Genomic DNA, 17,864 nt, shown 5'->3' on the forward strand with positions numbered 1-17,864 from the left:
GTTGAAAAAATAACTATGACATAGTAGTACAAAGGTTTACATTCATGTCTGATCCCAGTGCAGGTAGTTCAGAGTCTTGGCAGACTGGGACTCTGCTTCCAAATGACTCTGACCTGAGTCTCAAGCTGACGAAACAGTAACTTATCTGACCCAAACCACACATCTGTGTCTAGTTCCAGGCTTAAGAAACACAAGAAAGGGAGATTTTTTGCCACTGATAAGTAAGAAATTCACCTTCCTTGTGGTACGTAGTGCTTCTTCCTCCCAATCCTGGAATATTATTAAATACGAGAGTTTAAGCTAATTGTGAGCACTTTTAAAGGTGTGCATTTTTCAAGTGGGCTAGTCAATTTTTCTTGCAGTTAAGATGAATGGAGAGCTTTGCATTGCAACACCTTTCACACCTCACTCTGGAGAGTCAGGTTGCATGGATACTTGACTTCCAGCCCAGCACAGGGTGGCAAAAGTCTTAATCTCAACAAAAGGGAAGATTGATGTGGGTCCCCTGAAACACCTGCTGCTGAAGCCATTAGTGTTTGGGGCACTCTCCTCCCTACACTGAAGTTGGTGTGAACTGTCCTCTTGCCCTTCACAGAAAGAGGATCAGGCCCTTACTCAACAAGATTAATAGGAGCAAGCCTGCCATTGATTATGTGCCGCTGTCCTCACCATGTCAGAGGGCAAGCCAAGGGGTGAATTACAGCTACCCAGGGACTCCAAAACATGAGAAGAAATCAAACCAATGGACATACAGTGGAAATTAAAGCATGCTGTATCTGAGATAAATCAATATGGAAAGCAGAAAGACTTATGTTTCCAGTTATTTGCAGCCTGCAACAGTCCAAATCCTGCAGACCTGTTTCATTAAAACATCTCTCTGCTTAATCCAGATAAGGAAGTGCTACCACTCACACCACTGACAACTATACTTGTGTAATGCTTATTCCATTGTAAGTGTGTTTTTGGCAGACATCTACAAGGAATAAGAACTCGCATGAAGAGAGGGAACACTGGTGTAACAATACTAGTTCAAATTTGCAGTTTAGAACATAATAAAAGAACTTCCCTCTGTACACAAGAGATGGCTTTTTCTGTGCAGAGGTCAGAGAAAGAATGAAATGGTCCCATATGCCGAACAATATTATGAACTATTGACTAGATACTATTTTCAAGTAATTCCATATGACATCATGTTTCATTGCATTTCCCAACATATGAAAGTGTCATTCATTCCTTAGGACTGAAAATTTTAACAGCTTGCACCTTAGTTGTCTTTGTGTCCATGAGTAGCAAGAGCAAGCTGCTCCACAAGGGAAGGGGAGAAGGATGCTGAGCACAACAAAGTGTACCAGGCAGAGACCTCGCTGACAAGAGCACAGTCCTGCAGTACCCAACCAAAGTGAGCAGAACACATTTGGTGACACTAACCAGGTCAGACACAGTCACATGACTGCCAGACAAGTCCACAGTGATGAGGAAGGTCTGTAGTAACATCATGAAGTCAGTCCGTGGGTCCAGGTGAGTGTCTGGGTCAACAAGACACATGGCCAGGCAGGTCATGGATGCAGCACACCTCAGGCAGGGTCCAAGTCATCTTAAATGCAGCTCTCAAGCAAATGGGCAGAGTCACTGCTGAGGTTTTTTTCAGCTTATTTTCAGACAGCTGTATCTTCATAACATTTTCAAGGCCAGACAGCTGTTTCTTGAACCTGGTCCTGAGACCAGGCAGCCAAACCCATGGGAGAGGGGAAAAAGCATTCAGGACCCTGATGCTCTGTAGCCAACCCAACAATTTCTGTTTCTAGTGTGCTTGTCACAGGACACAGCATAATCTTACAGTGACATCAAGGAAAAACTGCAGTTTTCCTTCAGGACTGCTCTCAATGACGTGCCCAGATGTGTCAGGGCCTTTTGAGATATTTGAGCCTGATTCTCATCTGATTTAAATACTGTGGACTGTTAAACAAGTGGAATGGACAACTAGACTCTGTGGATTTTGTCCCAGCATGCCAAAATGCCATATAAATCCTTCGTCTTGGTCTATGACTGAGAGGCTCTGCAGACCTCAGAGGTCCGTAGTAATCCAGTTTCCTAAAACCAGACAAGAGGAAACAGGGCAGCAGGAGCTGTGTGGAAACGTGGCTGTCTGCGTGATTGCACAGACTTCCAGTGGCTGGGGTCCATCTCACAGATGCATCGTTTTCCTTTGTCGGCAAGTTGCTAACTGCTTGTAGGGAATGGGCTTGCCTCCATTATGAAGCGCATTGTTGCTTATAGAGTAGATAGCGTTTTCCTCACTATTCTGCATCTCTCCAAATGTGCTGCTTTTCTAATAACCTCAGCTCTCCCAGTATTCAGTCCTTTTTCTGGGAAGAGTGCTAACCTCCACATAGCTGGCTAGAACCCTGAAGGCAAGATGGTTACAAATTGAAAGGCAAATCAAATCATTCAAATATTATTATTTTTAAGACAATCTCATGATTTTTAAGCCATCTTCTGTATATTCTGTATCTCAACAAGAGTAATGGTCTTAGCCAAATCTGTAAAGCATTGTGCCTTCTAATTGTGATTGAATTCTGCCGTAATGGGGCAGAAAAGTCAGCCTAGACCTTTGGACTACTAAATGCTGCTAATACTCCAAATAGACTTGCTGAGTTTTCATTTCCTCTGTAAGAAAATATTACAAGGCTTCACCAGCATTCTGCTTGGAGATAGAACTGTAATGATTAGCTGCATTCCACTTTAAACTGTCATTAATATTCCCCATATGTAATTAATGCCTCTAATTCTACACAGATATCATGACAAACAACCAGCTGTCTTTCTTTTCATTTCATTGTGGTTCTTGAACCCTTGGCTCAGGTTATATGTTTCTGGAATGTCAAATAAGGAATTTACTTTTCCATCCATCAGCTTACACTCTGCCTGCAGTTTAATGGCATCTTGCTAATACAGCCTGGTTGCACTGTAATTCACCTTATAATCCATTGTATCAACACTGACTGTTCAATGTGCAACTTCCTAACAAGGCGACTGGTGCCTCCTAGGCACTATATTGCGTTGGAGGAGTGATATTTTAAAATGTATGCCCAGCATCAAGGCTGTCTGGTTTGAAGCTCCTGACTGTCATAATTAGATATAATTTCCTTCACTAGAACAAGAGCAAAAGAAACACTCTGCTCAGGACAAAAGGTGCCCATCTGCTTCAGAACTGCCCTTCCACCCTAGCGCATCCCACATTTCAAATTTGAGGTGTGCTGTTGAGCAATATGAAAAGCTTGGGCTGCCTCCAGATGTGCCCCATGTGTTAGTGGAGGACTGCTTACTTCTCTTTGGGGCACTTCCAGTGCATGGAGTGGATTCTGCTAATTATTTTACTTATTTATTTGGATGCCTTGGACGCAGTAGGAAACTGGACCAGCACAAGGTGGACCTGGTTGTTGGTGCGGGACAGGCTTAGGATGCTGGTCTTGTCCTTCCAGCCTTGTCACTTACCTGCTGTGAGTCCGCAGATGTGTGCTCTGCTCTACCTGCAGATACAATGGGAATAGTGGTACTTTTACAGAGACTTTTGAAATCTCCTGGTGAAGGTGATAAAATAAAGGCCACGATGACACAGCCATATTATAAGATAGTCACTGTGTTGCTGGTGATACACTTTGGTGTTAGAGGTCTACACCTCTTTTGAATAAACTAATGGTGAGTTCATAGTTACTGCTGCATGGTTTTGGCCACGTGAAATTCCCAGTAGAACAGCAGGGAAGACAACTAGAAGTTGGATGAAATAAGGCTCTAAAACAGTGGTAAATTTCAGCAGAGGTCCTTACTTAGGTAGGTAGTAACTGCCTATGATGTCCCACCCGCAGGCTAGCTGGTAACTCACAGGGAGCTCTGGTGGACGTAAAAAACCCAAGTAAACTGTGCATTTTGGCAAACGCCCTCTGCTGTCACTATCAACAAGAGATTTCTCTACATAGTGCACTGACTATGCAGTTTTCCAGGTCTTCTGTAATATCTGTTAGGCCTTAATCACATTGCCTAATGGAATATTACAGGATTTTTTTTAATGTGAAATGCAGCATCTTTGTAAATCTGACTGAAAGGAGAACTGAAAACCATTGTCAAAAAAGATAAAAATGCAAATTTTATTTTATGGTCTCAGACTCTCTCCAGTCCCTCAAGTGAATTTGTTCTTGCAGACAGCAGCAGGAACGTGCAATGTCATTACCCTCAACTTCTGCACAGAGGTAGAAATCTGTTCCTGCAGTTTAGTGAGAGTCTGGGAGTTTGCCTTGACCCTCTTTGCAAAATAAATTTTGGGAACTAGAAAACTAGGAAAAAATTGCCAATGTCAATTAAACCTAACTAGAAAAGAGCCTGAACACCCAACTGGAGATTCAGCGTTACCCTGATATACCAGTGAGTGTCCACAGTAATTTGTCTTTAAAGCAATTAGCCATGGTTGTTTAGATGTTGCCAAGAATGCAGAGGCAGCTCTCATTAATCAAAAAAGATTACACAACTTTGTTTACAACTTGCACACAGGATACTTCTTAGGAAACAATCCATGGAGCAGTTTCTTGCAAAAAAAGCCCACCACTGTTTGTAGTATTTTCCTTCCTTTTAACACTCACTAAGCAATGTATTACAGGTAATGCATGCATCACCCCATGCAGCTTTGTGATACAATAGGATAAGATCTCAGCTCATAAAAAGTAGGGATTGGTAACCTGGCGCACAACATAAGACAGTATCCATCTGTACTTGGGGTGGTGGGACAGTCTGACCCAGAATGCACATCTGGTAAGCATCTGACAAGGTGGGGGCAGGTACTTGACATGTGCTCAAAGTGCTGTCAAAGGGAAAATTTTTGCTGGTGTTAAATTCAAATAAAATTAAATCAAATCAAGCAATTTTTCACCTGGAAGCTAAGAATCTCTCCTGCTTTGTGTCTGCTGAACAGGAGATATGTATGTAAGCATGGCATAGGCTGGACAAGATAGGGTAGACAAAATATGTTACAAAGACATCCTGGTTCTATCTCCTTCAGGAAATCTCTAAGGCTGTCAATGTAGTTCCTGCTCATAGGAATTCAGAAGTCTAAATCTGAAAGATGATCTTTATTTCTTCTTCATGCACCACCCTCAGCAATGTTGGAAGCCACTGCAGCCACACTTACTTTGGAGAAAACATTGAGCTGCAGCTGTAAAACTGACTGTTGTACTGGGTAGTCGACACTGAGTTGTGAATCTGCTGACATAATGTGTCTGCTTTAATTTGTGTGTTTCATATCACCATATCAGTCACAAAATTTTCTGTACCTGCCACAAATGGAACTGGCCTGGTAATAACTTCAAAAGGAAAGGTGTTGCTTCTACCACCTGCAGCAGCACTGTGCACGAAGATGAAAAAAAATTAAACATGGGGAAAAAAAAAAAAAAACAACAAACCAAAAGGGATGTACAGAGAACAAATGACCAGGAGGCCTGCAGGAGTCACAAATTCAGTGTGAAAAGCTGTCCGTTAGTGCCATCTCGTGGGCCCAGAGCCACCCCCCACACCAAAGAGGCAAAGCTCTCTCCACCAAGGTGTAACTCCACCTCATCCCATCCTGGCTTGTAGCACAGGAACCTTCCATCAGAGAAAAACACTGAACCTACAGCAGATATGCAAGGCATGATAGACTACCTGTGGTCACTCAAGCAAACAAGAACTGTGTGTTGGAGAGAGGCACCAGCCCAGAACTCACCTGGGACCCTCGGATCTTGTCTGTCGTGTCTGAGCAGAAACCAAGCTGCAAAGTCAGCACAAGGGATGAGCAAAGAGACTGTCAGCGTGTCTAGCTACACCTGTGCAACGGGATTTCTGCAATCCCTTCAAAGGCATACTTCACTCTGAACGGCTCATGTCCTCATTAAGTGCCTGAAGAATCACGATACACAGTATTATTTACATACAGGACTTCAGTATGGGGCACCACCTTGCTCAAACTGGGGTATCCTTTAAATTGGGGTACTGAGTGTAGGAGCTGGGAGCAACCCAGCTTCTTTCCCTCACCACTAGGCCTTATCCCAGGTTTTTCTGAGGCAAGACACAACCTCTGAGGCAGAGGTGTGTGTGAAATACAGGCAGATGGGTAAGCAGGCAGACTGCTTTCTGGTCTGAGTTGGCTGCTGGGGTGAGGAGATAGGAGACAAGAGTGACACAAAGGCAAAATCAGAAATCACAGAATGTTTGGGATTGGAAGGGACCTCAAAAGACCATCTAGTCCGATCCCCCTGCCGGAGCAGGAACACCTAGATGAGGTTACACAGGAATGTGTCCACGTGGGTTTTGAATGTCTCCAAAGAAGGAGACTCCACAATCTCCCTCGGCAGCCTGTTCCAGTGTTCTGTCACCCTCACTGTGAAGAAATAGCAGCAATGGGCCAGTTATCAAGAGTTACATAGATGTGATAAAGCTGCTGTTTTCACATCTCATGTCCCAGCCTGGGCGGGTGGGATGAAGGAGATGCAACACAGAGGCTGATGATGGGAGGAGGGTGACGTGCACAGGGAGCTGCATGCCTTACAAGCACACATCCCATTTCTGTTTAGATCTCCACAGGTAGCCTTGAATTTCCTACATAGACTTACATGACAGGATCCTACAAATACTGAGACTAGCAGGAGTCCAATTTCCTATACTCAGTCTTGTGTTTTGTGGTGTGGCCACGACTTTACAATGACTTTATTGCAGTACTGTACATCTTAGAAATCGATATGGTCTCAGGTTAAAGATGCTGAGAAATAAGGAATCCACTGCATCCCTTGGTATGTTGTTTCTGTGGTTAAACACTCATACAGTTAAACCAGCTACACCTTATTTCAGACTTCAGTAAATCTAAGTCTGTGCTTCAGATACTGGGTAATCTTGTGGTTTTGTTTATGATTTAACCTGACTTTGCTAGGCTAAAGCATTGCTAACAGTTAAGAATGTTTTCTGTATGTAAGCCAAGTATCAGTGCATTGCACAGTTAAACATTCTTCTCTATACCCACAGAAATACAGTGGTAGCTTCTAAAATCTCTCCAGGTGCATTTGACCGGGGGGTCAGAAGGTTTTATTTTTCAAATAAACCTTGTTCCAACACTGGCAGTCCCCATGGTTACTTCTGTGGTTGAAATCTGTCTCTTCCTATCCACAGGTGTTGTTGCCCTCATTTCTTCTCTGCCTGAATTTCCTTCAGTTCTTCTTACCCCTTATGCTCTTTCAGCTCTGTGCTGTTCTTCCAGCTGAAGGTGTAACGTCTTACCCGGTTATCAGTTTTATAGGAAGAAAATGTAATTGCTTATACCTAAGTTAAAAAGGTAACACAGAATCTGAATAAGAATGTGTCTCCTTAACAAGTAGATGAGGCTGAGGAAGGTGAATCTAAACCTATTGATAAGATAAGCATTTTACACAGAGCAAACTCTTAACCTAGTGTATGTTATCAATCTTGTAAATAACATGAAATCAGTGTGTGATAGGTGACAGATGGGCAGTAATTAAACTGTGCATTTTCTTGGTGAATTTCTGTATATTGTGACATTTGAAATGTTATATTTACATATGTGCTCTCATAGTGAAGGCATCCCAAGTGAAAGACCTCAGTCCTTTGTAAGAGTTAAACTCTCAGTGTGTTCAGTGCTACAGCAGGATCCAGTTCTATAAGACCAGACGCATTCTTGTGTCTATTTTGTAGTAGCATTTACATTTTACAGGACATTATACTCAAAATGAAATATTAACAACACAGTTATGATCCTCTTACTTTGGTATATGTTTACTAAATTAAAATTTGGGTCTGTCTGGTTTCAGTGCTATTTAGCATGCTTCAGATTTCTAAGAGTATGTATCTTCCATCTTACCAAAGCGCTAACTCAAAACCTTGAGCAAAGTGTGTTGCATTGCATCTATTACGTAAAACTATATCCCTGTGCAAGTAAGTAGGAGTTAGACCAAGGAGCAACTATCAAAGTCAGTGAATTCCATCAAACATATCAGGCCACTATTTATACCTTTCCACAGAAATTAATTTTCTCTTTATTAATATCCAAGCCTGTACCCACTTGAAGTAAAATGCAGAATTTGGAATTGAATGCAGTTGAATGTAAGTATTCTGACATAGCAGCCTACTCATATGGTGATACAAGTTGATCAGCTAACAGAAGTATGAGAAAAAGTAGGTTTATAGGTATCATCCTGGCATAAGGGTCTAGTACTCTCTTTTTACCTAGATTTAGTCCTTCTTCACCATAAAGAGAGCATAAAATCACTGAGCCTTTCAGCTACATTTCCATGTAGGAAAAGAGCTGGAGAAGTGAAGTTGTATAGATGTGTCTAAAGTTATAACTCCAAAAGATGTTATAAATAACAAAGCTATATTTGTTAGGTGAGTACAGAACTGCTGGATAAAAGTGCAGCTTCTCATATTAGTGGAGGAAGAACTGTAAATAACTTCATGAAAAGCATAATCCTTTACTAACCCTCTCATGGTATAGTCACTTTCCCAATTAATCCACTGCCAACACTGAAATGTGCACCTGACAATGCTAATACCATGTGTCAGGATCTGTCCTAAGATATGTTAATTTAAGTGATTAAGGATTAACAGCTTGGCCAACAGGTGCACCTTCATGTGGACCCTATTGTTCAGCCAGGCATTCACTCACAAAATGTCTCTTAACTAAGAACATTTATGAAAAAAGCAGACAGCAGCTTCATGCAGTTGATGAATCTCTTCCCATTCTAATTCACGTGCACCCAGCTCATAGGGACCATGTATGCTATAGTACAACAGCATCTAAATTCTGACTGGAAATGTTGAGGACATGCATAAAACTTCCCACGAGTGTTGTCAGGATGGGATCTTTGATGTCCACTAACAGACAAAAGCCTTAATCTGATTTTAGATATACCAGCTTGAATCTGAAGTGATTCTTCTGATTGATGTCATGGAGAATAGCACATGCCCTACAACTGCTGGTTTTCTTCAATAGTGAATGATCATTTATCATTAACTTCAAAAGGAACAAAACTAGGCCAGCACAATTTCCAAAACCCATCTTTTGGTGTGTTTGTATGATATCTTCAAGGAAAAGCTATGTACAGAGAAGAGTTCCTGTGCTGGGAAGTATTACGAGCTAACAAAGGCCTGTTTATGTGAAAGACACATCTAGCTGTTAGCATGCTGTACTGCATAACCATTGTTATACATGTAATTATTGTAACTGATCCACTCATCTGCACACTGATATTCTTGATTAGACTGAATGTACGGATGATAAACTGTTTCTTTTCCCAAGAAATAAGATGGAGCAAGTCTCTGTAAAACAACAGCACTGAACTGATATGTCAGCTTCCTTCGTATTTTTATGATTTCACCTGTTCTTCCATAATTCCTCAGTGCTCTGGCCATTTTCTGATATGTCATGATCTTGCGATTTCCCTTTCTTTCTCCCCACAGCTCTGCAAGTTTCTCTTTGTTTTTGGAGACAAACTGGAAGACACCATTGGGCTTATCCACCCATTGGATGCAGTTCGCCATAGCTGGATCATACAGAGACTCATGGAGGTACTCAAACAGTCGAAGTTTTTTTCTACCTATTAAGAAATAAAGTACAGAAGGTCAGAACAGAACTCATACTTGTTTTAAAAGATGATCAGCTGTTTTTTTCCTGGAAAGGATCTTACAGGCAAAAGCATAGTTAAACCTGATACCCCATCACAAATTAAAAGATCAGTATAAACTATTCAATGGAAGACCAGCAACAGCAAATGGGATGATAGTTCTGAAACATGTAGAGATATGTCGCGACAGAAAGGGATTGTCATTAGAGTTCCGAGAGCAGGTTATTTGGGGATGTGCAGAAGTGTCAACTTGCATTCCCAAGCAGAATAAAGCAAGTTCAGTACTGCAATATTTGTCAGTTAACTAAGAACTTCTCCCCACAGGCTCAGCTCTCAAACATAAGTTTACCAGTGAGGTTTATTTAGTTCCACTTAAGTCTTGTGGATCCCTCTCTCTGAAGTACTTCTAGTTCCTTTCACAAAGCCAAGGGCAAACAAGAAGCTGCCACAAGGAGGAAGAATTGAAAATTATGAGACAAAGAGGAACATTTGCAGAACAGGGGAGTCCTCCCATCATGCAGAAGAATGGTTTCTACTTGGACCAAAGTGGAAACGAGCAGCTGCCTCTAAAGTTCATAAAATTTTGTCTTGTGTGTCTATTTTAAACTAGGAACAGGGGAAAAGTGACAGTTGCTAAGGAACACTGAGGTCAAGCCAAGACATCTGCTAGGCATGACAGTGATTCTGCATCTGGTGGTGAGGAAAGAGGAGAGAAGTGACAGACCAGGAGGAAGAAGAGCCTAAAATCAGAGGTACTTTCCAAAAAATTAATTTCATTATCTAAATAAAAATTAGCCTGTGACTAGAAGTATATATTCTACTAGAAATACATGCAGTATTATAAGATGAGAAGCTTAGAAGTCATCCAGAGCAGGATGCTGCCTGGTCACAGTAAACATCTTAGAAAGTAACCTCCTTAGGTCCCCTCCAACCTGAACTATCCTATAAACCTATGAACCTATGGTAGAACAAATAAGATGAGGGGAAAATCCACAGACTACTGCAGACTGAGTCTCTGCTGGAATAGTGTAGCCATGTCTGTAGCAGTATCTGATTTCGTGATGTCTGTCCTCTTAGTTCAGCTGCCATTTCTGCCCGAGCTTTTATTTCTAGACACATCATCTCTAGCTAATGTCTTGGTTTGAGAGGGCTTATTGGCTCTTCTGTGTTAATGCAGCTATGTTTCTAGAACCCAGCTTTTATCTCCAAAGTGCTATACAGCGCTAATTCTCCAGTTTGAATCAGGGTTAGTTCACAGATCTTTGTACTGTACCTCATGGCATAAGCTAGTGGCGTTTGTTACCAGGCCCTAAAAATCAGTCTAAGACATCAGGCTGGTGTCTTCAGGTTTCTTATGTGGTCACTGGAGAGAGGCAGGTTCCCCCAGAAGGCATTTCAGAGCATCTGCATTAGATTTCTGTGCTGACTTATCTTGAGGCACCCTAATTCTCTCTGGATGTGTCTTGTTCAACTGCGTTTCTGAAGTACCTCTCTCAATTGTCTCCACTCATGGAGCTTTAGTTTAAATCATGGAATGGTCTTGATTTGCATGAACTGGTCTCTTTTCAGAGGAAACCAAACTGAAAGATGCTTTCCAGAGGCATATCTAAGTCACTGCAGCTTTTAGAGTTTGAGGCCAGCCTAGAGATTGGCCGAAATAAATCCCTGTGAAACACTTTAAACACAGACTTTGAGTCCTCAATACTGATTGTTTTATCTACAAATGTGTTCCTAAAAGGCCACACTACTTGCTAGTGTACAGAAAACTTATTATGTCTCAGTAAAAACCCAAGAGGACTAAATTTATTTAGGTATAGTGGAAACAGTCCCCCCAATCACAGTTTCTGGCAGGAATATCTCCATGGACACAAAGAAAACCCATAGGAGGACACAAAAAACCCTCAATTAAGAATAGTCGGTCTTTCTGAAACTATATGTAGTATGGCCTTCTGGAAAAGGAGATGGAAAACAACGTAGAAGAAAGATTAAATAGGAAATTAAGTTCAACAGAGCAGTAACAACTGAAGGTGAACTCAGATACTGACATGTAAAATTCCCCGATGCAACACTGGGTAAGACATATAAAAGCAACATTTTTGGATTGAAAGACTTTAATTTGCAATGGTGAATTTCAAGCACTAGAAGTAGAAAACTTAAAAGGAGAGGCTACTCTTCCCCTTATTCCAAAGAATTTGTAGTAGTAGTAGTAGTAGTAATAGTAGTAACTATTAAGCAACAGAAACCACAGTGTTCAGCATCAATGGGAAGAGATGATACCAAAAACTGACACCATATGGTTAAAGTTGAGAGAAGGGGATTTCAAAAAGCAGTAAAACCAGGAAGCTGCTTGAAAAAACCCCACAAGGAAAACAGTTCAGGATGGAAGCCAAAGAAATCTCATTTAGCAAAGTCACAGAAAGGATGCTGAGTACCAAGGAAAAGCCAAATAATGAATGCAATAAACAAATGAAGTGTTGGAATGACCAATGTAACCCAACCTATTTTTTGCAAACCAGATATGCACTGGAGTAAACTCAAACAAAAGGAGTACAACGCAAATTTTTAACTATAAGAGTGCACATTGGAAGTGACAAAAGCTAAGAAGTAATTTGAACAGTAAACAAAGGAAGGTGTAACATCAAGTGCAAAGAAAAAAATCCACATATGTGAAAAACATTCAAGAAAACCACTCCTTGTTGAACGACATGAAATAAAGTAAGTTATTAAAGTGGATGAAGATGTTGCTGGTAGATAGATTTACTTTGCATCAGACTTCATCCCAGACGATTTGGAGTGAAACACAATTCTCATTTGTTTCTCCATGTATTAATCAAGACGTTAATGGATTTATCTTACCTTATAAGATTTATCAGATAGGAACTGAATATTGGCAGTTGTATTCTAGTTCCTATTAAATGTTATTTTTTTTTCTGTTAAAAGTAAAAGAAAAAAAAAAACTAGGAAAAAGAGAAAGCATGATTTGCCAAGGGACTTTTTTTTAACTTACACGAGGTACACATCAAGATATGCTCTTTCTACACACCTTTCCCTGTTTTTGGCTGGCCAGTAGCAGCATGCATCACTTGGCTTTCTGGAGTATTCTGCAGTGTATGGTAGGCAGTCTCTTCTGCATAAAAATCCACTGCACTGTTCTTCAAAAATGAAGACAATGAAAAGTTACGAATAGCGTACATTCTCTGAGGAAAAATAAACTTGTAGTAATTAATTGCCTGGAGCCACAAAATGGAATCTTTCTTCACCTCATCCATAGAAGACCTTTTTCAGCCACGAAGGCATGAAGTGTATTGTACCAGTAACAAGCAGGACTAATTTATGTCTACTGGGAAGGACTGCCCACCAGGGGAGAAATTAAGAGGGAAAACAGAGTAATTGCCTCACCCTGGACCTTCAACCCTTCTGCTGGAAGCAGAGGAGGAACAGTGGATTCTATTTCCAGAGCTGGTAAAAGACAAGGGCCATACAGGCAGTGGCTCCTGTCTACTCTGTAGGTCCTGTGCCATGTTGTTGCTAATCTGCTGGTTAAAAATGGGCTTTTGTGGAGTCTGTTTATCTCCAGGTATCTCCTCTGCAATATTCATTCTCCATCACTCCTGGAAGCCAGGGTTTTTAAGAATGGACATGGACTCTGCTGGCTGAAAATGAGCTCAGAGTCCAAATAGTGCTGGTCTATCCAGCACTCTTAAAGCAAAATGATGCAGAAGAAATCAAAGGCGTGGTACTTTCTCACAGCAGCAGAAGCAATGCAGAGGCTGGAGGTTGTTCTCTGCCTTTTTCCTATAGTACTAGTAGGTTTGTTTGTTAGTCATCATGTTATATCATGAACCACAGAAGAGCACTAGAGGCAAACAGCTAAGATGAAGCCTAAAAAGAGACTATTAAATGAGTTTTGCAAATGTTTCTCAAGCCAATATAAGCTGAATCATCCCTGCCCAGACTGAATTTCTGTCAGAGTTAGCATAATGATTTGTATCAGAAAACACAAATGGGCAGCCAGTTTTCCATATCTGTCTGACTCCGTTATTAGTAGTCGGTTCACTTACAACCACATTTCTCCAGCTGTACCCTGGGTCCTCTGTAGATGGTGCTGCAGAGTAGCTGGGACTCGCTCGGAGGTGATGGTGATGGTTGATCACAGTCAGGCAGTTTTTATATCCTGAGGATCAGGAGGATGAAGCAAACACTGAGTGAGTAATGAGATCAGAAGAAGGAAAAAAAACCACAGTGGCAAACAATCTAATATGCTGCTGGATCTGTCAAAAAGCATTTCTCCTATGGCTGCCTTCTAGATAATAAAGTCTCCAGCGCCAAGATGTTTCATATCAGCAGGTTAACCAGCATAATCTGTACTGTTAATGCTAATCACAGCCTTGGCCTGGTTTTGTTTGTCTTCATGACGAAAAGTAATATTTTTTAAGATAAAATGTCTGATATTTCATAACATCATTAAATAGTTTGGTTAATAGAAAAAGGAGGGCCAAACAGATCACCAAACGAATGGGATAATTATAGACTACTATAATACACGTATTAGAAAAGGGAATGTCATGCAGTTCTTCTGCAGGCCATTAGTACAATGCAAGTCAGAGTTTCCAACTGTGAATGAAGTGAATGAGCATCAGAGTATCTTCAGTGCCTAAAGGAATGACATGGAAGGAACCCAAGGCCTTAGGGTGTTTGAGAGAAGCATAGGACACTACCAGACTGAGACACTTAGAATGAATTATGCACCACAGGTGGTCTGTGGGACATAATAAACACTGAATTGCAAGTGTTTAATACCCCTCTCCATTGGCCCTTACAATAGATACAGGCAAGAATGTTGCAAGACATTATTTGTAGTGGGTCCTTCAACATGTGTAGATTACCAATGCAGTGGAGACAACAATTTACTTACAACAGCTGAAGTTGTGGCCCAACTAATCTTATTTACATTTCAGTATATAATAGACAACATGTAAATAAACTTCCTTATATGAAATGCATTCCACACAGAAGACAGTAGATACTTTGTTCTGGACATAGAGGGTTTGTGATGTACCCTCCTATTTTCCCTTCCTTCAGCTTCTATTTGCAATTATAAAAACACCGAACACATCTTTCAAATTTTGTAGCAATTTAATTTGCCTCAACTAGAACAATTTACAGCTTGACTGTGTTTTTAGTTTTGCAAAGTAGAAAATTCTTGAAGCCAAGAAAAACACTTTTCTACCAATTCTCCAGACTCAAGCTATCAACTCTTCATAAAAACACTGCAAATTTGTATTTTAATAATAAAAAGTAATTGTGGAAATTAATTTCACCTGTTGCATTCTTGGTCTTTTTCATTGATTGATTGATTGATTGATTGATTGATTTTTGTACTGGAATTCATTTTTATATGAATTTATTCACAGCATAACAGAAGGGCATTTTTCAACTAAAACATTAGAACTGGAAAGTGGCCGTTGCACTATGGTCATACATCACCTGATCATAGAAAATCCGAGCTCAATGCACCCAGGTTAGTACTAGGGGGAAGTTTAAGAGGGACTGTCAGACAGTTTCCCTGTGCTGTGACACGGAGGATGCACACTACACTGAGCAGTGCTAACAGAGAGGTGGAAACCCTCCAAATATTCTTCCACCTTTCCATCCTCCCAACATACCTCCCTGCTGCCCATTAATCTACCTCTAGGAAATTGCTGTCCCACCTATGTGCTTCAAGACGTACCTTCCCATAAGAATACAAAGTGGTAAATGAAATGGAATAATGGTCTTTTTTACCTGGTGAATACTGCATTTCTCTGTCAGAGTGCTGCTGCAGTACTTCTAGCGCATCTTCGAAAGCCTGGCCCAATACGTCTTGATCAGGAAAACTCTGCAAGGACATTATTCTGTCAGGAGCCAGAAAAGACCAGGCTGGTTCTTTCACATTGTCAGTTGGAAAATCCCAAATAAATACAGTGATTACATAGAATATACATCCTCCTGGAATATGTATTTTGCAGGCACTGAGGCATTACCATCATCGTTTACTATTGTGAGAAAGTTCTCACTCCTTTGAGTCTCTTTGAGGTCAGTGGGACAACTCACATGGGTAACGTTACTCTCTCATGCAAATGTTTCAAGGTTCATTTCCTTAATTTGCAGCAGAAGTTTACATAAAGGGTGTTACTGCTATTGGAGTGTTTTATAGTATGTAATACAGAGACATGTATCACTTGTGTAACATGATTTACTAAGCCAAAGTTATCATTCAATAACATTGACATGACAAAAATTATTACATACAAGATATGAAGAGGTTATGAAGAGAAAATGCTGTACTATGCCAGTACAGGAAACCAAGTGTGAATTTTCAGAAAACTGTTGATTATAATTTTAGAACACCTTGCTCTAAAGAAATAAAAATCCCCCCAGATCTGACTTTGCCTAAGAGTTTTCTGTAGCATATTTAAAGTGCTCAATAATGAAAGATAATAAAGGTGTTGTAGACTTACCATTATTTAGGTATAAAAACTTGAATCCTGTTTAAAATAAACAATATTTTAAAGATTGTGTATTTCAAAATAAACAATGATTCTCTTAGTATAAATTTAACCAAATGAAATAAAACATATTTAATAACACAGATACAAATAATTTAGGATTAGGAAGTGGTACTTTAATGAAATTTAACACTTGCAACATTTGATTTTGTGGGGGTTTTGTTGTTGTTGTTGCTTTTGTGTGTTTTTTTTTGTAATTAATTTTCGTTACTAAAGTTTCCATTTTCATTAATACTCTAATTTTTAGATTATTATCCACATCGTTGTAAACAATTTTTAAAAGATATTATGAAGTGAAAATGTGTTATTTTTGACATTCAGTTCTAGTTAGCACAACTACTAATTTCTCAAACAAAATACTGACCTGAATTAAATGCAAGTGTTTAAATCCCTTTGGTTTGCAGACATAGTTGAAACAAGCTTAAGGTTTTTCATAATGCAGATTAGCATATGACTGTTTACGATTATATGTAAATTTGCAGATTAATTGTGAGTTCCAGAAACAAATTTGATAGTTTGATAAACAGTGAAAATAGACACATTTTCAGCCAGTTTAACATAGATTATACTTTATATACCACATTACTCAGAAACAATTCCTTAGTACCTCTGTTTTTTTATATTTGTTACCGATTGCAATAACTAGGTTTTGTTGCCTTGCAGGTTTTTTCCTGTTCTCTTCTGCATTATTATTCCAAAATTGTAAATATAATAATCGAGTCATCAGTATTTTACTCATTAAAGATTTGATTACAATCTCTTGAAAATACTGGACATTTTGGCAATGATTTCAGCAGATGGAAGATTGGTCTCTGTGCGATGTTTTAACATGCAAAGTGGAGACAAGATACATAAATGTAAATAAGAAAGAATTTTATCCAAGACTCACAATGAATGTTCTAACCTGGTAATTATGCCTTGGATAAGTATGTTACAAAGTACTGTCAAAATTTCTAAAAGCTTTTTTTTTTTTTTTTTAAATCTTGATGATCAAGCACATATAGTGAAATCCTGGTGATTTAGTAAATTGACCTAATTGAAATCAATGGGCTTTTTCTCTTTGACTTCAGTGCAGCCAATGTTTTGAGAAACTGATCTAATTTTATCCTAAAACCAGAATGGGCTTCATTAATCCTTTAGCTGCAATGGTGGCCACATATTCTGGGGATATAGAGCTGTAGAAACTAAAGACATGAATGTCCTTTGTAAGGATCCTCATGCAGTGTTCCCCTAATTTTAGATAATTCACTTTCCTTAAATTGCTTTTGTTTAATTCAAACTCCAAACCGATACTTGGTCACCTTGACAGAACATTTGCAGTCACTGTTGATGCCTTACAAAGCCTAAAAACTACAAGTATCATCAAGGTACTGTTGAATGGTCATACCATTTGCACAGTTGAATTCAAACCAAAAAAGAAAAAGTCACACCTTAAGTAAGTTTAAAAAGTAATCTGGACACTTACCTACAATTTCAGCTCCACACACAACACAAGAATCTGTTCGGTTTCATAAATAAATGAAAGACTGAGTTCCCACAACAATGGGCTGGCAAAGGGGCTGCATTAAATAGCTGATTTTAGGGAAGTGTTTTGGCTAGGGATTTTTTGAAGAGTAAAGGTATAGTACACTGCTAGCATGGCCCTTCATTCTGCACAAAAGAA

At 39.8% G+C, this 17,864-nt stretch overlaps 1 protein-coding gene across 1 annotated transcript; it reads right to left on the reverse strand.

Moving 5' to 3' along the window:
• Positions 1-9,198: 9,198 nt before the first annotated feature.
• On the reverse strand, positions 9,199-15,543 carry SPIC (Spi-C transcription factor). The gene is made up of 4 exons (XM_065829280.1): positions 15,438-15,543; positions 13,715-13,827; positions 12,697-12,805; positions 9,199-9,626 (listed from the first exon to the last, which is right to left on the reverse strand). The coding sequence occupies exons 1-4, from the start codon at positions 15,541-15,543 to the stop codon at positions 9,199-9,201; spliced, it is 756 nt and encodes a 251-aa protein (XP_065685352.1).
• Between the last annotated feature and the right edge of the window lie 2,321 nt (positions 15,544-17,864).

The sequence above is a fragment of the Patagioenas fasciata genome, chromosome 1, assembly GCF_037038585.1.
Source record: "Patagioenas fasciata isolate bPatFas1 chromosome 1, bPatFas1.hap1, whole genome shotgun sequence".
In the NCBI taxonomy this organism is placed as follows: domain Eukaryota; kingdom Metazoa; phylum Chordata; class Aves; order Columbiformes; family Columbidae; genus Patagioenas; species Patagioenas fasciata.

Bases quoted from the DNA above. Each gene is read 5' to 3' on its own strand.
- SPIC (XM_065829280.1), bottom strand. From the start codon at position 15,543: ATGTCCTTGCAGAGTTTTCCTGATCAAGACGTATTGGGCCAGGCTTTC. The intron at 13,828-15,437 runs GTAAAAAAGACC...CCTGATCCTCAG, and splicing joins AGAAATGCAGTATTCACCAG to GATATAAAAACTGCCTGACT. The intron at 12,806-13,714 runs GTAAGTGAACCG...TCATTTTTGAAG, and splicing joins ACAGCTGGAGAAATGTGGTT to AACAGTGCAGTGGATTTTTA.